The sequence below is a fragment of the Argopecten irradians genome, chromosome 15 (assembly GCF_041381155.1).
Source record: "Argopecten irradians isolate NY chromosome 15, Ai_NY, whole genome shotgun sequence".
Classification (NCBI taxonomy): Eukaryota; Metazoa; Mollusca; class Bivalvia; order Pectinida; family Pectinidae; genus Argopecten; species Argopecten irradians.
Genome location: NC_091148.1, coordinates 34,057,063 through 34,081,408, shown reverse-complemented (window position 1 = coordinate 34,081,408; position 24,346 = coordinate 34,057,063). Strand labels below are relative to the sequence as shown.

General features: G+C 37.4%; 1 protein-coding gene and 1 pseudogene across 1 annotated transcript in view; both read left to right on the top strand.

The window, feature by feature from the left end:
- LOC138308800 (WASH complex subunit 2-like) overlaps positions 1 to 19,711 on the top strand; it is a 34,786-nt gene extending 15,075 nt beyond the window's left edge. The window contains exons 18-35 of the mRNA XM_069249807.1: positions 1,415 to 1,611; positions 4,256 to 4,358; positions 5,443 to 5,534; positions 6,056 to 6,155; positions 6,663 to 6,785; positions 7,259 to 7,393; positions 7,887 to 8,018; positions 8,367 to 8,483; positions 8,726 to 8,797; positions 9,441 to 9,690; positions 10,178 to 10,621; positions 10,902 to 10,927; positions 12,922 to 13,095; positions 13,919 to 14,044; positions 14,491 to 15,139; positions 15,633 to 15,727; positions 16,680 to 16,881; positions 17,302 to 19,711. Coding sequence (XP_069105908.1) covers positions 1,415 to 1,611; positions 4,256 to 4,358; positions 5,443 to 5,534; positions 6,056 to 6,155; positions 6,663 to 6,785; positions 7,259 to 7,393; positions 7,887 to 8,018; positions 8,367 to 8,483; positions 8,726 to 8,797; positions 9,441 to 9,690; positions 10,178 to 10,621; positions 10,902 to 10,927; positions 12,922 to 13,095; positions 13,919 to 14,044; positions 14,491 to 15,139; positions 15,633 to 15,727; positions 16,680 to 16,881; positions 17,302 to 17,435 — 3,171 coding nt within the window. The 3' untranslated portion in view covers positions 17,436 to 19,711. The remainder of the gene's footprint in view (positions 1 to 1,414; positions 1,612 to 4,255; positions 4,359 to 5,442; positions 5,535 to 6,055; positions 6,156 to 6,662; positions 6,786 to 7,258; positions 7,394 to 7,886; positions 8,019 to 8,366; positions 8,484 to 8,725; positions 8,798 to 9,440; positions 9,691 to 10,177; positions 10,622 to 10,901; positions 10,928 to 12,921; positions 13,096 to 13,918; positions 14,045 to 14,490; positions 15,140 to 15,632; positions 15,728 to 16,679; positions 16,882 to 17,301) is intronic.
- A 2,558-nt stretch (positions 19,712 to 22,269) lies between these two features.
- On the top strand, positions 22,270 to 24,091 carry LOC138309065 (uncharacterized protein MCAP_0864-like; annotated as a pseudogene).
- The last annotated feature ends 255 nt before the right edge of the window (positions 24,092 to 24,346 follow it).

The window sequence follows — 24,346 nt, the reverse complement described above, 5'->3', positions numbered from 1 at the left end:
TTATTGGTTGTATTTTACATTCCATATATAAATAAAGATTTCTTATTGGTTGTATTTTACATTCCATATATAAATAAAGATTTCTTATTGGTTGTATTTTACATTCCATAGCAGCAGGAGGGGCGGGGCTCAATATGGGAAATAGAGGTAAATCCTTTAAATCGCTACTCGTCCTAGAGTTCTGCATGGATTGTAACCAAATTTGACCACAAACATCATTTTGGGAAGGGGAACAGAACTTGTATAAATTTTGGCTCTGACCCCCCGGGGGCAGGAGGGGTGGGGCTAAATAGGGGAAATAGAGGTAAATCCTTCAAATCGCTACTTGTCCTAGAGTTCTGCACGGATTGTAACCAAATTTGGCCACAAATATCTGTGGAGGAAGGAGAACAGAACTTGTATAAATTTTGGCTCTGACCCCCCGGGGGCAGGAGGGGCGGGGCCTAATAGGGGAAATAGAGGTAAATCCTATAAATCCCTACTTGTTCTAGAGTTCTGCATGGATTGTAACCAAATTTGGCCACAAACATCCTTTGGGGAAGGGGAACAGAATTTGTATAAATTTTGGCTCTGACCCCCCGGGGGCAGGAGGGGCGGGGCTCAATATGGGAAATAGAGGTAAATCCTTTAAATCGCTACTTGTCCTAGAGTTCTGCATGGATTGTAACCAAATTTGACCACAAACATCATTTGGGGAAGGGGAACAGAACTTGTATAAATTTCGGCTCTGACCCCCTGGGGGCAGGAGGGGCGGGGCTAAATAGGGGAAATAGAGGTAAATCCTTCAAATCGCTACTTGTCCTAGAGTTCTGCATGGATTGTAACCAAATTTGGCCACAAATATCTGTGGAGGAAGGAGAACAGAACTTGTATAAATTTTGGCTCTGACCCCCCCGGGGGCAGGAGGGGTGGGGCTCAATAGGGGAAATATAGGTAAATCCTATGAATCCCTACTTGTCCTAGAGTTCTGCATGTATTGTAACCAAATTTGGCCACAAATATCCTTGGGGGAAGAGCAACAGAACTTGTATAAATTTTGGCTCTGACCCCCCCGGGGGCAGGAGGGGCGGGGCCCAATAGGGGAATTAGAGGTAAATATAAAAATTAAGGAAAAGAAATAATGAACCTGTATTCAGAACATTACTTGGCATTACGAACCAGGTGAGCGATACAGGCCCTCTGGGCCTCTTGTAAAAAAAACAAATGCAAATTATGAGTTCTCAAACATGGGAATCATTTTCTAGATCAATCGAGCTAGGTAAATAATATGATTAAGAGTTTCCATCAAGTTCAACCCAAAAATGGCTGAATATAATCATTATTGTCTCCTAATTTTAGTGTAAAAAACCCAACTTGATCCACCAAAAGAACACCAAATTTCCGTTCATGACTTGTGTATATATATGTTGATCAGGACGAAGACAGCGACGCCTCAGCCAGTAACAAATCCCGCAGCAGTAGCATTAAGTCCAGCCAATCACAGTCTTCCCTATCATCACGACAAGTCGACCGTATCAAAAAGGACGGTCGGAGCTCGTCCAGTAACAGTCTGTTTGATGACGACGCTGACGATGCATTGTTCCGGGAGACGCCAAAACCTAGGGCTGATAGGTAGGGTGCTTCTCTGTGTAGTAATGATGTAGAATGTTAATCAGTTAATCAGGTTCATTTCAAAGCTACAGTGGTCATTTTTACACTGGTATATGACAACCCTTACACATTTTGTTTACATTTTTCATTACTTTACAGTCATTATAATTTTTTTTTACTTCATTACTTTACAGTCATTATAATTTTTAGCTCACCTGGCCCGAAGGGCCGGTGAGCTTATGTCATGGCGCGGCGTCCGTCGTCCGTCTGTCCGTCCGTCCGTCCGTCCGCCGTCCGTCCCGTCCGTCCGTCCGTCGTCCGTCCGTCCGTCCGTCGTCCGTCAACATTTCCTTTAAATCGCTACTAGTCATAGAGTTCTGCATGGATTGTAACCAAATTTGGCCACAAACATCCTTGGGGAAGGGGGAACAGAACTTGTATAAATTTTGGCTCTGTCCCCCCCCCGGGGCAGGAGGGCCGGGGCCCAATAGGGGAAATAGAGGTAAATCCTATAAATCGCTACTTGTCCTAGAGTTCTGCATGGATTGTAACCAAATTTGACCACAAACATCCTTGGGGGAGGGGAAACAGAACTTGTATAAATTTTGGCTCTGGTCCCCCAGGGGCAGGAGGGGCGGGGCCCAATAGGGGTAATAGAGGTTAATCCTTTAAATCGCTACTTGTCATAGAGCTCTGAATGGAATGTAACCAAATTTGGCCACAAACATCCTTGGGGGAAGGGGAACAGAACTTGTATAAATTTTGGCTCTTGTCCCCCCCCCCCCCCCCGGGGCAGGGGGGGCGGGGCCCAATAGGGGAAATAGAGGTAAATCCTTTAAATCGCTACTAGTCATAGAGTTCTACATGAATTGTAACCAAATTTGGTCACAAACATCCTTGGGGGAAGGGGAACAGAACTTGTATAAATTTTGGCTCTGACACCCCGGGGGCAGGAGGGGCGGGGCCCAATAGGGGTAATAGAGGTAAATCCTTTAAATCGCTACTAGTCATAGAGTTCTGAATGGAATGTAACCAAATTTGGCCACAAACATCCTTGGGGGAAGGGGAACAGAACTTGTATAAATTTTGACTCTGGTCCCCTGGGGGCAGGAGGGGCGGGGCCCAATAGGGGAAAAAGAGGTAAATCCTTTAAATCGCTACTAGTCATAGAGTTCTGAATGGAATGTAATCAAATTTGGCCACAAACATCCTTGGGGGAAGGGGAACAGAACTTGTATAAATTTTGGCTCTGATCCCCCGGGTCAGGATGGGTGGGGCCCAATAGGGGAAATAGAGGTAAATCCTTTAAATCGCTACTAGTCATAGAGTTCTGAATGGAATGTAACTAAATTTGGCCACAAACATCCTTGGGGGAAGGGGAACAGAACTTGTATAAATTTTGGCTCTGATCCCCCGGGTCAGGATGGCGGGGCCCAATAGGGGAAATAGAGGTAAATCCTTTAAATCGCTACTAGTCATAGAGTTCTGAATGGAATGTAACTAAATTTGGCCACAAACATCCTTGGGGGAAGGGGAACAGAACTTGTATAAATTTTGGCTCTGATCCCCCGGGTCAGGATGGCGGGGCCCAATAGGGGAAATAGAGGTTAATCCTTTAAATCGCTACTAGTCATAGAGTTCTGCACGGATTGTAACCAAATTTGGCCACAAACATCCTTGGGGGAGGGGGAACAGACATTGTATAAATTTTGGCTCTGACCTCCCGAGGGCAGGAGGGTCGGGGCCCAATAGGGGAAATAGAGGTACTTCCTTTAAATATCTACTTGTCCTAGAGCTCTACATGAATTGTAACCAAATTTGACCACAAACATCTTTGGGGGAAGGGGAACAGAACTTGTATAAATTTTGGCTCTAATCCCCCAGGGGCAGGAGGGGTAGGGCCCAATAGGGGTAATAGAGGTAAATCCTTTAAATCGCTACTAGTCATAGAGCTCTGAATGGAATGTAACCAAATTTGGCCACAAACATCCTTTGGGGAAGGGGAACAGAACTTGTATAAATTTTGGCTCTGACCCCCCGGGGGCAGGAGGGGCGGGGGCCCAATAGGGGAAATAGAGGTAAATCCTTTAAATCGCTACTAGTCATAGAGTTCTCCATGGATTGTAACCAAATTTGGCCACAAACATCCTTGGGGGAAGGGGAACAGAACTTTTATAAATTGTGACTCTGGCCCCCTGAGGACAGAACGGGTGGGGCCCAATAGGGGAAATAGAGGTAAATCCTATAAATCACTTCTTGTCCTAGAGTTTTGCTTGGATTGTGACCAAATTTGGCCATAAACATCCTTGGGGGAAGGGGAACAGAACTTGTATAAATTTTGGCTCTGACCCCCTGGGGGCGGGAGGGGTGGGGCCCAATAGGGGATTTAGAGGTTAATATTAAAATTCCTTCAGAAAAGGAACAATGAACCTGTATTCAGAACATTACTTGGCATTACAAACCAGGTGAGCGATACAGGCCCTCTGGGCCTCTTGTTTTTTACTTCATTACTTTACAGTCATTATAATTTTTTTTACTTCATTACTTTACAGTCATTATAGTTTTTTTTTACTTCATTACTTTACAGTCAATCTAAATTTTGTTTACATCCTTCATTACTTTACAGTCAATCTAAATTTTGTTTACATCTTTCATTACTTGACAGTAAATCTAAAGCTAAGCCAGCCCCTTCACTGTTCGGTGCTGATGATGAAGAAGACGATGGTTTGTTTGGTATGGGGAAGAAACCGACATCAACTACAGTTAAGGTATGTAACAATACTAAAGTGGTCACAAGTATGTCTCTGACCCAGTATTTTATAAATGTTATATATATTGTCTCTGACCCAGTATTTTATAAATGTTATATATATTGTCTCTGACCCAGTATTTTTTATAAATACTATATATATTGTACAGTAAAATTTACCTCAATAACCACCTCTGTATAAAGACCAGCTGGTTTATAAGACCACCTCTGTATAAAGACCAGTTGGTTTATAAGACCACCTCTGTATAAAGACCAGTTGGTTTATAAGACCACCTCTGTATAAAGACCAGTTGGTTTATAAGATCACCTCTGTATAAAGACCAGCTGGTTTATAAGATCACCTCTGTATAAAGACCAGTTGGTTTATAAGATCACCTCTGTATAAAGACCAGCTGGTTTATAAGACCACCTCTGTATAAAGACCAGTTGGTTTATAAGACCACCTCTGTATAAAGACCAGCTGGTTTATAAGACCACCTCTGTATAAAGACCAGTTGGTTTATAAGACCACCTCTGTATAAAGACCAGCTGGTTTATAAGACCACCTCTGTATAAAGACCAGTTGGTTTATAAGACCACCTCTGTATAAAGACCAGTTGGTTTATAAGACCACCTCTGTATAAAGACCAGCTGGTTTATAAGACCACCTCTGTATAAAGACCAGCTGGTTTATAAGACCACCTCTGTATAAAGACCAGCTGGTTTATAAGACCACTTTTTAGAGTCCCAAATAATTAACTTCAACACAATTTGACCTGTGTATAACAACCACTTGGCTAAAGAGACCACGTTCCCCTTTGGTGGTCTTTTAGACAGGTTTAATTGTATTGAGATTGCAAATATTCTGAATTTCAATAACAATTAGAAATCTCAAAAATAAATATTACCGGAAAAGAATGAATTGTATTCGAGAAACCATAATAAGAAGTCGCCATGGAAGTATGATGGTAGGTCATAACACAAATATGAAAGGATATACATTTGTCTGTAAATAGCAATGTATCACATGGTTTTGGTTCCAGCCTCGGTCTGGGAGTTAATTAGCTATTGTTATATACCTGTGGTTACTGTTTTGGTTCCAGAGTAAAGAGAAGCCTCGTTCTGGGAGTTTGTTTGGAGAGGATGATAATGAGGATGGTGATATGTTTGGTGCTGCTCCTGCCAAATCTACTAGGTATGCTATCTTAAACATACCCTTTACCCCTGAAAACACATTTAGACTCTTCTAAATCAAAGACTAATCCAGTCCATTATGAAATTTTAGGGACAGAATTAGTTAAGTACTTCAACTCTATCTCCCCTGAAGATACATTTAGAGTCTTCTAAATCAAAGACTAGACCAGTCCATAATGAAATTTCAGGGGTTAATGAGTTTATGTATGTGTTATATTGACACAGTAATAATATGTTTATAATGAACATGCCTTTGTAGCGTTATTATTTTACCTGGTTTGGTTTGTTTAGTGTAGCATCCCATTAACAGACAGGGTCATTGAAAGATGTGTTAAATGTAGCATTTTTGTCTCCCTTTAGTATGGAGAAATATGAGAATGTTCATAAGAATCTTATGATTTTAGCTGACTGTTATATATCAGAAAACAAATGTAACTGCTAAGAAATAACAATAAATTTATATCACCTATGTCCAGAGGTTCATTATAAACGTGTTTAACTGTATATTTCATCTATGTCCAGTGGCAGTAAGAAACCTGTTGGTGGTGTATCCTTGTTTGGCGGGGCGGACATCCTCGGTAAAAAGAAAGCAGACCCAGAACCAGCGCCCGTAGAGAAACAGGTATCATTACATGTTTATTGTGAGGTCATCTGACCCCAAGGTCAGGGTAACATGTTCTGTTTGTCGTCATGTGTTGCACTCTGTGTGTAAACTTTCATAAAAACAACTTCTTCTCAAAATTTGAAAGGCCTAGGGTAGTGATATTTGGCCAGTAGCATGCTGGGATGAAGGGCTACCAAGTTTGTTCAAATGGATGACCTTGACCTTCATTCAAGGTCACAGGGGTCAAATAGGTAAAATCTTTAAATGACCTCTTATGAATAACTAAGAGCCCAAGAAACCTCATATTGTACATGTAGCATGCTGGGATGAAGGGCAACTAAGTTTAAGGGCTACATAGTTTTTTTTTTTTCAAATAAATGACCTTGACCACTATTCAAGGTTGCAGGGGTCAAATAGGCTAAAAATCTTTAAACTACTTCTTGTAACAAATATCATTACATAAACCCTATTTTCCAACCGATAGAAAATGTCCAGAAAAAACATAATGATGATGTATATTTTTAGGAGCCACCAAAACCACAAGCTGCCGCCCCTAAGAAATCTCCTCTTTCCTTGTTCGATGATAATGAAGATGAAGAAGAGGATTTGTTTGGAGCCGGGAGTACCAAGACAACCAAACCTCTACAGGTGGGTTATCAACCTGATCTACTCAAGGATTTGGTGACAATAATTAAAACTGTTTACTTACTTCAACTTGATACTGTATTAACTAGAGCTTCAAGAATTAACATTGACCATTCTACATGACAGTGATATTTTGTATTAAAAAGTAATTTTCATTCACTGTGTAAGAACATTCTATTGTACAGATATGTTTATACTGTAGTAGCCAAACTGATTTTGGCATATAATCAAATTTTACAGGCAATCAGAATTAACAAAAATTAATCACTGCAATGAAATCAGACTACAAGTATGAAAGAGGTTGTAGAGACTCTTAAACTTATTAGACATGAATAAACAGAATAAGATTGAAAATAAGATGGTTTACATTAAACGAATTAGAAAGAAACAAAACTACAGAAAGTGTGAACTGATCACAAATTCATTTCTAGTCCAAACTTACATCTTTTGATAATAAAAACTAAATCTATTTCCAGACCAAACCTACGGCGACAGGAGGGAACAAGAGAGATTTGTTTGGTGATGAGGATGTGTTGTTTGGAGGGGCGGAGGAAGAATCCCCGGGAGTCAATCTATTTGGTTCGGCTGCCTCCCCGGGCACGTCACCGGTGGTACGTTTTCAAACCCTGGTCATTGTAAAAAAACGCCCTGGGCGCTTATTGGGTCCAATACGGTTTCACAATATTTTGAAAAATTTTTTTTTTTTGGAAATTTGATAAAAATAAGATGTGATAATGCTTCAGCAAAAGTTGCTTTATGATAAATTTGTTGTCTACAATCTGAAACTACAAAGTATTGTAATGATACATACAGCCAAACCTTTATATAAAGACCACCCAAGGGACAGTCAAACCTGTCTATAAAGACCACCCAAGAGACAGTCAAACCTGTCTATACAGACCACCTAAGATACACAGAAAAAGTCTTTATCGCCAAGTGGTTTTTATAAACAGATCAAATTATATTATAAATGGCAATTTGGGACCCTAAACAAGTGGTCTCAATAAGCAGGTGGTCTTTATACAGAGGTGTTCTTTATACAGAGGAGATCGCTGAGTCATGTTTTACTGTATGTACATGTAAGATCTTTTGTACTCATAACAGAAAAGTTCCACTGTCCAGTCTAAAGCAGCCCCAGCCTCTAAGGCCCCAGTTACCAAGACAACTCCGAAAGCGTCGTCAGACATGTTTGATGATGATGATGACGACGACATGTTTGGATCATCAGCTCCCAAGGTCAGTATACCAACACTATAAGTTACACAGTTTGTTTGTGACCTAATACAAAGCCTATAAGTTTATTTTAGAACTGAAATTTTTCCTGTATTAGGTCACTAACAAACTGCATGATGAATTTATCCCATCGAAGGCCCTTTCTTAAGCATTAAACTGCCTTCTTTTGGGATTTATGGTGCTGTAATTCTCTTGGGATTGCAGACAAATTGAATAACGCATGAATGTGCATTATGATTTCCTTGTATTCATAAAAACATTTCCTAGAACTTATCATTGTATCCAGTAAATTTCCTTTACAAAATAAAGAAATGAATATAAAGAATCATTGATTATCCTTAATTATTTTAGGGACGGGCCAATAGTGGAGCTAAGGCCCCCATTGCCAAGGTAACACAGAAAGCCTCGTCAGGACTGTTTGGTAACGATGATGAAGATGATGATATGTTTGGTTCACCAGCACCTAAGGTAAGGAGGGTAGCATCTGTCACAAAATACCTAAATAAACTTGACTTGTTCTTTTGGGAAGGTCGCAACTTTCTACATGTCTAATGTTTCTAATTGTCATAAATTAAAAAAAAAGTCATTTTCCCCTGAGGTCCCCAAAACCTACCAAGGACTTCATTACTGATTCTGCATAAATATAGTAAAATCTCTGCTTCATGTGGCCCCTCCTTATCTACCAATGACCATGTTATTATTTTGTATAGGGCCGGGCTGACAGTGGAGCCTCGGTACCTGTAGCCGGTGTGACAACAGAGGAGAGTTCCGACTCACCCAAGGTTAATACTCTAGTAAAACATATTTATAACAAACACTCTTACAACAAAGTCATGGTTAAAATGCAGTAATTTTCATTCCCCGTCAAGGTTCCTACAAAATGTTTTTAATAATTGTAAAAATGGTATAAAATTTATACAGACTATCTTATAACAAGGTTATTTGTTAGACCTAGAGATTTGTTTTAAGTTATAACCATGTTTTACTTTTCCTAATCATAAATTATAGCTTCAACTTAATGATCGGTGATCATTTTACCAGTCTTCTAAAATATTGGTATAAGATGTTTTTAACAATTGTATAAATAACTATGCTTATAACAAAGTAATATTGTTGGTCCCCAGAGGTTTGTTATAACTGTTTTTAGTTTCTAATCACTAATTTTATAGCTTCAACTTAATGATAGGTGATCATTTTGATTTAATTCTCTTCTGATTTCCAAGTTAAGACAAGGAGCAGCCCGATTTCAGAAAACATTTTAGGAGATGTGTCCATTAAACTCCGACTTACTTAGTACAAAATGTCAATATTTAATTGTGAGTTTTACCTTGAGCTTTAAAAACAGCTGTTAGTGATAATTTTAATAAGACATTGTTGTGCTTTTTAAACAGTTTGATGTATGTCTGATTGATTTCCAACTTACAGGATAAAGAACAGCCAAAATCCAGGAAACCTGTCGGAGGTGTGTCAATCATGGGAGGAATCAACCCATTCGCTATAAAACAACGAAGGCCGCCCAGCGACTCAGAGGAAGATGAGGAAGAAGTGCCAAAGAAAACAGAAGTAGCTGAACCGCCAAAACCCGCTCAGTCTGCTCCAGTACCTAAACCCGCTCAGTCTGCTCAGTCTGCTCCAGTACCTAAACCAGCTCAGTCTGCTACCGCGGCTAAAGCAGGTATAAAATGTCACATAGCTTATGATAGCTTAAGTCTTCTTACTTAGAAACCTAGATAATATGTTGGATATAATGTAATTTAATTTTGGTTGTAATGCAATTCTTCATTGGTTAATTCTTTCCGTACCATTGTCGATTTTATTTACCCTCCCTCTTCCCCGTTGTATTTTCTCAAAAACTTAGGGGGTTGAGACTAATAATTACTTACGGTATGGAATCTGGAAAGAATACAAAATACAGAAAGAGTTAAAATCATTTTAGCTAAAACTTGTAAAAATTATGTTTTGCTGGTGGCATTAACAAATGACAAGTTCTCAATCAAATGACATTATTATTTGGTTTTTTAAGTAATCCGGCTTCAAATAAAAGCAAACCCTAGTTGTTCATGTGCCTTTGTCTGAAGACTTATCAATCTATCTGCTGATCCTCTTAGATATTTTGAGATGAAGATAAATATGACTTTGTCTGATATCCGTCGATCTTTCAGCCGATCCTCTGTTTGGAGATGAGGATGAGGACGATCTGTTCACTGTATCCAAACCTAGTCCTCAGCCTCCGAAACTCTCCTCTATCAAACCTCCTCAGGCCAAGAAAACCGAGGACATCTTCAGTCCTAACAAACCAGCTAACAACTCAGTGCCAAAACCCAAACCGGGTCCTCTGTCGTTGGATGACGACGACGATGACGACTTGTTTGGTCGTAAACCGCCACCAGTCGTGGACAACCCTCCAGCCAAATCAAAACAGGGAGACATATTTGGGTCGTCTCCGTCCTCCGAGAGTGACCTGTTCGGTTCGTCACCACCTCCTGTGGAGGAGCCACAAGCGGTGTCGCCGAAGGTGAAGAAGCCGCCCGCAGGTGCTGTGTCCATGTTTGGTGGTATGGATCCGTTTGCAGCCATGAAGAAAAAGCAAACAGTGGAAACAGAAAGTAAATGTGTTTAATCTATAGAAAAACCTTTAAAATGAAATGTTAAAGTAGGTCTTAAATCTACAGACAAATGAAATACATGTAAGCAAAAACATATCTAAGAGATAGATGTTTCTGTTGAATCTTATAATGTTCCTTCCTGTTTTTGATATGTGATGATAGAAGGCAGGAGCACATAAGTCATACAGACATTTCATACAGATACATATGCAATACTTCTAATGTCACAAATATAGGTAGATGTCAATTTTAAGTAACACATTTATTTATATTTTTGTAGAATCAATTGAAGAACCAGAGGAGAAGGTAATCTGAATGTTTTCTTTTGTGTTTACTTGATTTGTAGTTTTAGTTTTGTTTTTGCATCTGAACTACTCTCCTAAACAAACTAAGAAGTGTTTGTTGTAGTTTGATACGTCAGTTTCGAGCTATACCAAAGCGACATGGGTAAAGTACAGTTGATTTGTCCTACCATCTGGTGATTATGACGTCATCATTTGACGTGATTTTTGTGACATCACAATCACCAGAAGGTGGGGCTACTCAATGATAAATTGTACTTTATACCCATGTCTTATCTCGCCATTGTCTTATTCCTTAGATTAACCTAATTGATTCTAAACCTTAGTGTTTAGTCCTGATACAACCCTTTTCCATATTCAAATTTCAAATGCTATTGATGTAAACATCAGAATATAGACATTTAAAGATGCTACACTGCTGATAAATGGTATTTTTTCTCTCTCAAAAACAGAAATACCCAGTAGACGAATAATTTTTTTTCTTAAGTTGCTAAAGTTACTTACTTTAGACCATTACCATCATTTATGCTCTGTCAGCTGTGGAGCATCTTTGAATCAATAACCACAGTTTTGTCAAACAGGAAGTTTAATGAAAAAATGATTTCTTCATTATTTTGTGTATGAGAATTATCCAGAAACAAATCCTTGTTTATTTTGAACAAGTTTGTTACAAATGCAGCATATGTTTCATAAACAATTTTTTTTATGCTGAAAGAGGAATGTATTACAGGATGATTGAAAAGATTTAAAAATGTGAAATTAGCATGAAGTGAAAATTTCTATAATGTCCTGTATTTTCTCTGTAGAGCTCATTCTGTCTAGGTTTCCAGTGTTATGTTGTGTTTAACTGTGTAACCTGAATGTTTGTTGTGTGGCAACTTCGTTATTTTTCTAAATGATCTGTACCATAACTAATGTATACAATGGTTACAACTGTGTAATACTTTGTGAATGCTCTGGCTGCCCGCAAAAAATAATAACTCTTTGTATATCACAGAGTTATCTCCCTTACAGGTAGGTATCCATTGTGACGTCATTATTTTGTGAGCAATACTTGTATTGTTTTCTCTGAAAAGAACGATGTATAGCTCGCCGACACATGATGTTATAATTCAATACCTTCCCAAAAAGGGTAGATAATATAACATATACTGTTAACCAACTTTCTTTGTGGCCATTATATTTCTCGATTTTCATTTCAAAACAAGTTTGCGAAGATTAAAAATATTTGTGGATTTAACAATTAAATGATAATTTCTATCAATATAGATGATGTAGATATTAATTCGAGGAGATAAACATTCCTGAATTTACTTGGCTCTCGAAATTCGTGAAAGTAAATCGCATGTGAATGAAAGTTGGTTTACAGTAATGTTTGAAATATGCAAATACAGAATACTAGGATGAAAGTACACACAAAACATTTCATGTGATGCAGTATTATTTGATTTAGTTTAGTTGTGTTCTGTAGTTTTTTGTAGTATTTGCCTGGCCTACTTACTTCAGTATTATTTGATTTAGTTTAGTTGTGTTCTGTAGTTTTTTGTAGTATTTGCCTGGCTTACTTATTTCAGTATTATTTGATTTAGTTTAGTTGTGTTCTGTAGTTTTTTGTAGTATTTGCCTGGCCTACTTATTTCAGTATTATTTGATTTAGTTTAGTTGTGTTCTGTAGTTTTTTGTAGTATTTGCCTGGCCTACTTATTTCAGTATTATTTGATTTAGTTTAGTTGTGTTCTGTAGTTTTTTGTAGTATTTGCCTGGCCTACTTATTTCAGTATTATTTGATTTAGTTTAGTTGTGTTCTGTAGTTTTTTGTAGTATTTGCCTGGCCTACTTATTTCAGTATTATTTGATTTAGTTTAATTGTATCTGTAGTTTTTGTACTATTTGCCTGGCCTACTTACTTCAGTATTGTTTGATTTAGTTTAATTGTGTTTTCCAGCATTTTCTAGTATTTGCCTGGCTTACTTACTTGAGTGTTGCTTTGTTTGTTAGCAAACAGCTTCTGTACCTAAAAAGGAAACCCCTGACAAGGGGAGAGAACTCCCATCTCCAACAAAGGAGAGAGAGCCCTCCTCTATTACCAAGGGGTTCCCTCCTTCTCAGACGAAGGGGCCGGGAGCAGGGTTCCCAGCAAAGGGGCCGACTGGTAAAATAGGCAAATTAAAGGTATGACTTGTACAGAGGGATGCTTCAATAAAATTTTCTCTGCATGAATATTTTTTAACAAATCCACTGTTATCTTGGTGCTCTGTGTTTTAGTAGTTTTAGTATCATAAAGTTATAGTGATTACACTCAAAAATGTATGTTTCATTCTTGATAACTTTCTTCCATTAGAATCATTCTTGATAACTTTCTTCCATTAGAATCCCTGTTTCAGACATTGAGATCACTGCTATCTCTGTATGTTTGGTACCTTTTAATCCCCAGTTTATCATAGCTTAAATCAAATTGGTTTGCCAGAAATCACAGTTTAAACAGGACATTAATGTATGTTTTACTGATCTCCTCTTTGGTGTTTAGTTAACCATTTCTACTTTTACTCTTCTGACCCATAATTCAACATTCAATTAAAGTTTCATACAATACGGGCGTTTTGAGATCCCAAAACGATGTGGGTAAAATACGATTTACTAACGATTAATCCCACAACTCCCACCACACAGTGATTATGACGTCATTGTTTGACGTGATTTTTGTGACATCATAATCACAGGAAAGTGGGACTAATCGGTAAATGGAACTTAACCCACGTCATCTTGGGATCTCGAAACTCCATATTAACATGTTTGAAGGGAAAGCAAATTAAAATGTACAAAATAAGTTGCTGCTAGTTGTCGTAAAGAATCCAATGAATTTTAAAATAAACACATAAAGATTTAAAATTAACATTAGCTATTTTGCAGCCCTCCTCTTATATTTCACCAATCAATCAATCAATCAATCAATGTCTAGTCAATCAGAAGATAAAGTTATTAATTTTATTTACAGGCCAATATTGGTATAAACCCAGCGGCCCTACTCCCCGGGGCTGCCCCTCCTGTCAAGGAACCAGAACCGGTCGCTATAGGGTTTGATGCACCTGCTGAAGTAAAAACTCTACACAGTGCCTCAAAGGTATAAATCCTCACCATATCATCTGAATTATTAAGTTTGAAATATGAATGGAAGAAACCAAGTGGAACTGAACCATTATCTGTATGACATTTGGTTAAAGTTCTGACAGATATTTTAAGTTAATCATGTAACTTAAATCAATTTTCTAAATAAAGGAAAGCCATATGATCAAAACATTCATTTATCCATTTTCCGAAATAATCCAGATCTATTTCTTGTATCCATTTGTGGTTGTGAAAAGGGTGAAAAGATTGTTAAAAAAAACCTGATTTTTAGAAAAGAGGATATGAAGGAAATGTAGAAAGTCTTTATCCACATTAAAATTTATAGAAAAAATAGTGTTATATGTCTTTCCTTTTGACTAACGCACTCATTATCGTAGCGTAAACAGACTTTACAACACATCATCTTCCAAACTCCACTAATCTTTCTGTTTCTTTATGAAGGATCGTGCCCGGATACAGTCCAAGCGCCGTCCTCCTAGTCGTATGGCCCGGCGCGCTCAGGGTGATGACAGCAGTACAGACCTTTTCACTCCAACGTCGCCCCCTGGTGGTGATGTCAACAAGGAGAAGCCAAAAACGGTTGTGAATGATAGAGTACCCCAGCCAACGTCTGATCTGTTTGGAAACGACGATTTACTGGATGGTGGGTCGGCATTACCGGTGACAACTGCTCCAGTGGTAGAGGAAAATGACATATTTTCCAGCGGAGTCTTCTCTTCCGGTGCTAAAACTACAAAACCTAAAAAAGTGGCAGACGACGATTTGTTTGGAAGTCCGCCGAAATCTGTTGTGAAATCCTCGACTAATGACGATATATTCGGTGTGCCATCTAGTAAATCATCTAAGAAACCAAGTGCAATAGTGACAAACGATAACGACGATGACGACTTGTTTGCGCCAAAGTCGTCTTCAAAACCTTCTAAGTCATCGGCGGTAGACGATATATTTTCATCACCAAAAGTGTCCAAACCACCTCCAAATGATGGTGATGATTTATTCTCTTCATCAACTAAATCTAATAGTGTGTCAAAACCTGATGTCCCTGGGGACGGGGATATATTTGGGGATGTTAGTACGCCGAAAAAATCAGGTTTGTATATCTGACCTCACAAAAACTGTAAACTAACTGTTTTCGTGGCTACTAGATATTACGGCTTACATTTCAAAACAACTTCTCAGAGATTAACATTCAGAGATATTTAAAATTGAATGGGAATATTTTCAATGTAAATTATGGACATATTTCTTTGTCAAAATCAATTTCAATTTAAAAAAAAAAAATTCAATTAAATTAAAAAGGGATTAAACAACAGGCAATGGCTATGTAAGTTCTCTCTCTTGGTAACAAAATGTATATACAAAGTGAAAGAACGGTACAACAGTACTGGCAGGCGACCAGTTCTCGCCGTGTACCAATTCTCACCATCGCATCTGTATCTGTACGATCTCCACGCAAATTTAGTCAATAAAGCCTTCTTCTGATAGAAGACACTACCATGCTGATTTCCACAAAAAATTGTCTCAGACCAGAAAGTCAATTATTTTTTGTCCAATATATTTCTAGTTTCCATCGTCTCTTTCAGATGCCAAGCCTGCTAAGGATCAGGTGAACAATGATGACATATTTGCTGGGGCCACAGATACAGTGAAAAAGATAGAAAAACCAAAACAAGACGAGGTACGTACACTTTACTCTCTCATCCCTGTGAGTGTAACAATGACAGCTTAGGTAGGGCCAATCAGACGTTAGTTGTTGTCAGCATAATGTGACCGGGTGAGGTGTGTTGCTTGGTGTCTTCGAAGGCAAACTTCAGTGATATAGCACTATAAAAAGGGCAATAGTTTCACTATACAAGAAGACACAACATGAACATACCACAGTCTCCCAAAACATGCACTGCACACTACATACACGTTGCACATCACATACACGGAAGCCTTCCTTACTTGACCCGGGCTGTTACTGGGATGTTAATTAAACAAACGAACTGTAGCCTCAAAGGAATCTGATATTTGTTATCAAGTACACTGGTGTTCACATTTTATGGATCTTCTTTCTCTTACTTTCCACCTTCACATATTACAGAACTTTGTCCCTTACAGGATAATATTCTGATGTCATTATTTTATATTTACATTTTCACTGCTTTCCCACTATATAGTCTTACCAAGTGTAGTTGGCATTCACATAGTCTATGAACTTCAACCACTTATTATGATGTCATTATCATTGTGATGTCACAATTGTCATGCCAGTGATTACAGAAAACAGCTGTTCAAATGACTGTTCCATCCTTGACGAATGATTAATCTGTTATAGATGCAAAATCCCTAGGAATTTCATCATAAAATTGTAACTATAAGCATTGAACTTCTTTCAGTTGGCATTCATGCCAACTGAACAGAAGCAAATTCAACATGACCTCATTGAATTTGCCTCTGTCCAGTTGGCATTCATATTTTCTATGAATGCCAACTGAACGATGTTCAGTGCTTAAGTGAGTGAAACTACACTCTCAAGTACATGACGTCACAATGAATACCTATTGCATGTGCAAAGAACTTTCTGATTTGCAAAGACAGAATTTATAAACGTTACTAATTTGATAAAAATCCACCTTTCTTTTTAGGATGAGGACTTGTTCGGAAAGTCAGTGGAGAAAAAGAAGCGACAAGTGAAACGAGCTCCAAAAACAAAAGACGAGGATTTATTTAACGATGACACGGACATATTCGCTGATGTTCCCGCAGCGAAACCGAAAGAGAAAAAGAAGAAAAAGACCACAACTGCCGCTGGATCCAAGAGTTTATTTAAAGATACAGATGGTCTAGGTGAGTTGGTTTCCATGGTAATCATTTGATACAGATGGTCTGGGTGAGTTGGTTTCCATGGTAATCATTTGATACAGATGGTCTTGGTGAGTTGGTTTCCATGGTAATCATTTGATACAGATGGTCTGGGTGAGTTGGTTTCCATGGTAATCATTTGATACAGATGGTCTGGGTGAGTTGGTTTCCATGGTAATCATTTGATACAGATGGTCTGGGTGTGTTGGTTTCCATGGTAATCATTCGAACTGTCTGTAGATCTGATGTTTGAGCCCTATATTAGTCAGTGCTCATCTGTTCTTCCGTTTGTCTCAATGCCCATTCATATTGATCTCCAGGAATAGTCTCTAATATCCTCCAGCCAACCAGGCTGTTTCTGATAGAATGTCATTGTTTTGATTAACCTTGACTTTGTTGTTGCAGACGACATCTTTGCCAGTGCTGCACCCAAAACCAAAACATCCAAAAAGGAGAAGACCAAAAAACCTACAACTGCTGAGAAAAAGTCCGCTGTAGACTCTAATGATATCTTTGATGATCCCCTTGGCAACATGTAGTTTGTATTCAACATGGCTTCCATGGAACTTGAATTCTACGAGCTTCAAGATCAACCTTGTGATCAGCTTAATGACCTTGGATATAAATACTCACATTACATCATTCCTTATAAGACCTCCTTAAATTACCTGTTAGTTATTTGAACTATGACCTTCACTTTGTATATTTGACCTTGAGGATGATATCATCTTTAATGGCTACCTTGACCTTGAATCCATGACCACCCAGCCAACCTAGAACAAACTTAGCATTATTACCCATAAGTCAATATTTCATTACAACTTTTATCGACATATGTGGTGTTATTTAGTCCTACATCAATAACTGATAAAGTGTTCTTCTGTTCGTTCACCAGGGATTGTGTGTGCAATATTGAACATTTAACAGATTTCAGTGGTGAGACAGCAGCACATTGTTATTTCTATGAAGTAGTTTCTACAATATTTAAGTTCCACTATCATATACCGTATCGCTAGTTAGTTTCACGGGGATGATATTTTTGCGATTTCGCGGGTCATTGTTGATATGATCGCAAAAATTTGATCTGCGAATTATTGAGAAATGAGTGAGTCATGTATATGCTTAAAGCCAGATCATGAAAATTTAAAAACGCTAAAATGTAATTTTGTCGTTTTTTGGTTCAAGTCGCGAAAAAAAAATTTACTTACGAAAATAATAGGCTATATATACGGTACTAATAAGTCCTAGTTTGTACCTTAAGAGGTTACCAATGTTCTTCTATAATGATTGGCCTATTACTCAAAGAAGCCTTAATCTGTATGTATGAGAAAATGAGATTTTACATGGTATATTCTCATTTTCTTTAAAAGGTTGTATGAAACGAAACTCGGGTTTAAACACAATAATTATCATTTTATATGGCTACAAAGAAATAGTTCCATATGTATGAACAACTTCAGAGAACCCATTCCCTCCAATCTCTTCCTGTCCATGTTGACTGAACTTCCTGCCCTAAAGAATTATGGGAAGTATTTTACCTGATGTACATGGATAATCTCATGTTTATTTACTCTATGAATGCATGACAAAGACTAAATTATTTTCTGATTACCTTCTTATAAAGTACTTGTGCATTATACGCGAGTATGTACTATACTTGCAAAAAAAGTAGAATTCTGCCTATTGTAGCCAGGGGAATTTTCAGTCAGAGAGTGAGATATGATTTTAAAATGTCTGCCCACTAGATGTAGATAAAATATGTTATGTAAAGGATTTGAGGGGGGAAAAAATTGGTAGGTCAATATTTTTGCAGTTTCATATACAGGGAATATTCTAAGAGGTAAAGTTAAAATTCATTGATTTCTATAATTCTTTAAACTATGTTCTTGGCAAGATATTTCAATGAATTTCTGAATATTTTGTGGGAATTTTGGTGCAAAGTGAATGAAGTGAAAACAAATCATCCACGAAGTTTAACCTCTGTACAGTAAGAGATAATATGGAAAATTTCCTTCAAAAATTTGAGGTATGAATTTCCTTCTAGAGAGTGAGACAAGAAATAAGATTTCCTGTCTCTTGTAAGATAAGACAATTTTTGTCAGAGTATGAGATAAGATGGACATTTTCTGTGTGACAATTATGATGAAGATTAAGATCACCTGGCCAATTGTAAGTTTCCTTTACATATATAAAATCTGCTGTTCTTAGATGAAATTTCACTGCTCAAATATGAGATAAGATTTCCTGCCCAAATATGAGATAAGATTTCCTGCCCAAATATGAGAGAAGATTTCCTGCCCAAATATGATATAAGATTAAAGATGCTTCACTGCTGGCAGAGCATTAACAATTCTTATCCTTTGAACTATTAATAATTGGTGTTTGCTATGTAAATAAATGTCTAATTAACACACACAAAAAAAGTATGAAATGACTTGTTTTGCTTTTGGTGGATACACAATCAGTACTTCATTCCATATTGGATATGTATGTGCCATGGACTTTTTTTGGGTCACAATTAATTATTTTCAAAAAGAAGCTCAAACTTTTCAATTCGTCTGCAGTGTAGCATCTTTGAAACCACCTGTCCTTCTGTAAGTTAAAATAAGATTTCCCTGCTCAAACATGAGATAAGATTTCCTGCCAAAATGTGATACAAGATAGAGGTTTATGTAAAATGTAAGAAACGATGTCCAATGTCTAGGCATTCCTTGTGAAATATTTTACTGTTAAGTATGAATATTAAATTACATTGTTGATATATATATATAATATTTATCTTTATCAAACAAAAATAAATGTATTTTTGATTGGACATGTTGTTTTATTCCTTTGTTTAGTGTATCAAGGAGAATTAGTAAATAAGTAACCACATCAATCAAGGGAGAAAGTCTATAAATGATGGTCTGTACTGTTGTGGTGAACCTGTGTACAGTGTCCATGTAGATTAGCAGTTGTACATCATATAACAAAATACAATAAAACAAGGTCATAGACATTCAGATCCCCCGCCAATGGAGAGCTAAATCAATTAATGCATTAATTTTATATGCTAGTAAGAGTATAGGGAAAGAATTTTTAAAACCCAACTGCAATTGAAGAATATATACAAAACATATTTATGTTTTTTTTAACAAAGTGAAACCAACTTTAAAAACATTTGCTTCTTTGAAAAATACCAGAATTGATCTTAGCTTTAACAAAGTTCAGCAGCTAACAGTGAGATTTTTTTATTTGTTATAAACAGCGACGAGTTACATAGGAATTAAGTGAATGTTCATAGTAATTGAGTTTGATATATATGAGTTTCACTGCATGCATATTAAATAAAAAGTAAAGCATAATACAAAATTAGAAGTCCTACATAAAATGTGTCTATGAAGTTTCATGGAAATATCTCTGCTGGTTTTAGAGTTGTGCTCCGGAAACGATTCTTACACAAAAATCTGCCATTTTCAGTAATGTTTCCACGGTTACAGAAAAAAGTACAAAAAGTGAAAACCTTAAAATAGCAAAAGGCACTACTAGACCATAAGACCAATGTGTCTATGAAGTTTCGTGGAAATATCTCTTCCGGTTTTGAGTTATGCTCTGGAACGAACCTGGTACAAAAATATGATATTTTCAGCAATGTTTCCATGGTTACGGAAAAAATGCAAAAAGTGAAAACCTAAAAATAGCAAAAGGCACTACTAGACCATAAGACCAGTGTGTATGAAGGTTCGTGGAAATATCTCTACTGGTTTTAGAGTTATGCTTATCATTCGTTAATCATTCGTACGGACGGACAGACGGACGGACGGACGGACGGTCGGACGGAACCCATTTGTATATCCCCTGCCAACTTCGTTGGGCGGGGGATAATAATTTAATTTATTACATTTTTCGCAGTAAAATATAAGGGTTTACGGTGAAAATATAAGTGATATTTTAACTCGCTTTTGACCAATCAAAATAGAGCATTGACAGTGAATGTTATGTCATTAGTTTATGCACAAAAATGACGAGAATGTTTTGTGTAGAAATATGACTCAAAATTGTGACGTAATAATAACAAGGGCAAATAACTCTGTACAATACAATGGTGGATAACCTTTGGCGGAACTAGTAGTGATGATCTTCTGTAAAAAGCAAGAAAACAAATGTAATAAATAGAATAGTCCTTCTTTCTTGATGAATACCAGTAATAGTTCATCTCGTGATGTGGAAACTTTGATGTTTTTCACTCGTGCAATATCAAAGTTCCCATCTCAAGAGATGAAATATTACTGGTCTTCATCAAGAAACAAGGAATATCCTCTATTTGTCCCCAGAGGTTCATTATAACTGTATAATACATACAACACACTATCAGTTTTCAATTTACTTCATCATACTGTAAAAAGTATTATATACAACAATAGCTTTACTATAAATTCAATGATTTAACAAAACAAAGTCAAGACAAGTAAAAGGAAATAAAATTTAGTCATTAACTACATTTTAGTACCAAGTATATCATTCATCAGTGTTTTAAATATATTTAAGTTCAGCACATAGACTTATAAATAGTTTTGGAGACCTTCAGGTAGACTTAAAAAATGTAATAGAGTTATCCTTCCTTAGACCAACCAGTATCCTTGGTAAGATCATGTGACCTGGCAGGTGACTGAGAAAGTCCATCTGATATATCATGTGACCTTGGGAATTCCTGTGGTTGGTCATGTGACTCTAGGTTTAGATCGTCTTGCTGAAGTCTGAGGTGAACACTTTCCATTGCCTGGGCATGTGAAACTACATCATGTGACACAGATACTCTCCCTTTGCTATGTGAGTCCATGCTATGTGAATCCACATTCATATGTGAAGCACCAGGACCATCCTCAAAATGTGAAACGTTACTCGAAGTCTCAAATCCTAAAAGAGAGCTACTTTTGTCCAGTTGCCATAGCAACATTGACCTACTTTTATCTAGGTCAGATGACAGCAGTGACCTAGTTTTCTCAATTTCACTTGAATGTTGCACAGACTCTTGTGAGGTTTCATCACTTTCTTCATTTAAAGTTGTTTCACATTTTTTCTGACTGATACGTTTTTCTCTCTGTCGTTCATTTTTCCACCATATTTTGACCTTAGCAGCTGTGACCTTTTGCCTTTCTAAGCGTACATGACCTTTATTAAGTTCGTCTGCAAAAGACTTAAATTTCACATTTGATGGATTTTTACATGACTTATACCATTTCCTCATTAAAGGGACTTCATGCTCTGGGTGAAATGACATCCGGGTATCCTTAGGACCAGACATATCCTTGGAAAAATCTGGAATCATAAATAGTGACTTTTATATATACATAACGTTACCCTAAGTATGTACATACTTCCGGTGTCAATGGCGACGGTCGCTATTGTTTATCGCTCCGAGTGAGCGAGGGTATTTTTTCACTTCTAAACCATTATAATTGTACAAGTTTTATGATATTTGTTGTTTAATAGGTTACTAGAACCATTTTCTAGTCCCACATAAAACAAAGTAGCGATCTAGAACGTGAATCATCCAAAATTCGCGATCATGCCTACTGGACCAGATGTAAACAAATCGGACGTCGCGGACAACGGCTTGCGGAAGAGTAATCGAACGTCAAATACAAGGGGAGCAAAGGAAAAATCTATATCAACTGGAGGATCTTTCACTGCTCCATGGACAGAAGAGCCATGGACTTGTTCAGTTTGCAACAAACTCTACACAGATAAGGATTCTAAACTATTAGAATGTCAACGCTGCGAAGGCCATTTCTGCACTAAATGCTTGGACAAGGGAGACAATGAGTACGCTGTACTCTCAAAGTCGAATGCTATGTGGTTCTGCGCTCCATGCAGAGTCCATATAGAAAAGAATATTAACAATGAAAAAATGATTGAGCAGAAATGCAAGGAAATAATGAACGAGTTTGAAACAAGGATCACGCAAATTGAATCTGAACTCAAGAACAAATGTGATGAAAACAAAGTGAGGGACATTATAAAGGAGGAAATGGCAACTGGAGTAAATAGAGAAACACACAGTCTCTATCGACAGAAGCCCCCAAAACCACCACCAACACCCAAGAAGTTCTATCAGAACTAGAAGATAGAAAGAAAAGGGAAAATAACATCATCTGTTTTGGAATTGAAGAACAAACAAGCAATGAGGGAAGCGAAAGAAAAAGAAAGGATGAGAAAACGATACGGGATATCTTGTCAGCTTGTAAACTTAACAAGGAACTGCTTGACAGTATCACTAAAGTGGTACGTCTAGGGAAAATTAAGAAGCCTGAAAGCAATGCCAAAGAAAATGAAGATGCAAAACCAAGGCCAATATTGGTTTCATTTGGATCAATAGAGGATAAAAAGCTCTTCTTTAAAAACATAAGGGAGCTGCAAACAACTAAGGAATACAAATCAGTTAGGATCAGCAACGACCTAACGAAAACTGAAAGAGAAAATGAAGCAAAACTAAGAGACGATGCAAATCGCATGAACACAGAAAAATCTCAGTCGGGGAAATATGTTATTTCGAGTAAGGGGCCCACCTTGGGACAGAAAAATTGTCCGGCAAATAAAGAAAGGAACCTAAAATCAGGCAAAAAATACAACACAAACTCTCAGGACCGATTAAAAGTATTCTATACAAATGCTGATAGTCTACCTAATAAATTTGAGGAATTAAAGCTTAGGCAATTTGGAATCGAAGCCGACATAATAGGAGTTACAGAGATGTATCCAAAAAACTGCAGATATATACCTAACAGAACAGAATTTCATATCCCAGGGTATGACTTATTTATGAATGAAAATGCATTACATTGTCATAGAGGGGTGGGTATATACACAAAGGAAACGCTGAAAGGAGTAGAAGTAAACATAGGAAATACATTCAAGGAAAGCGTATGGGTGAAAATCAATCTTGCTGATAAAAACTGCTTACTGATAGGATGTCTGTATAAAAGTCCGAATTCGAGTCCTGAAAACGTAGAGGAGCTAAACAAGCTCATTACATCTGTATCATCTGACCCAGAGTACAGTCATCTGTTATTAGTTGGCGATATCAACATGCCGAAAATTAATTGGAATACCTGGTCGTCAAACCACGACAAAGAAGGAGAGAGCTTTGTCGAATGTTTGAGAGACAACTACCTCTATCAACATGTCAAAGAATATACAAGAGAAAGGAAGGGAACAGAACACAAGTATCTTGGATCTTGTTATAACTAACGAAGATGAAATGATAAGAGATATTGCTTATGAAAGTCCAATTGGAAGCAGTGATCATTTGGTACTTGTCTTCAATTTTTTCTGTAAATCTCTAAAAACTTTAAATCAAAAGCCACGCCCAAAATATAGTAGTAAAGGCGATTATACCAGTATGCGAGAAGATATGCCAGAGGACTGGTCAGACATACTCCACGGAGATATTTCTGAAGTGTACAAAAAA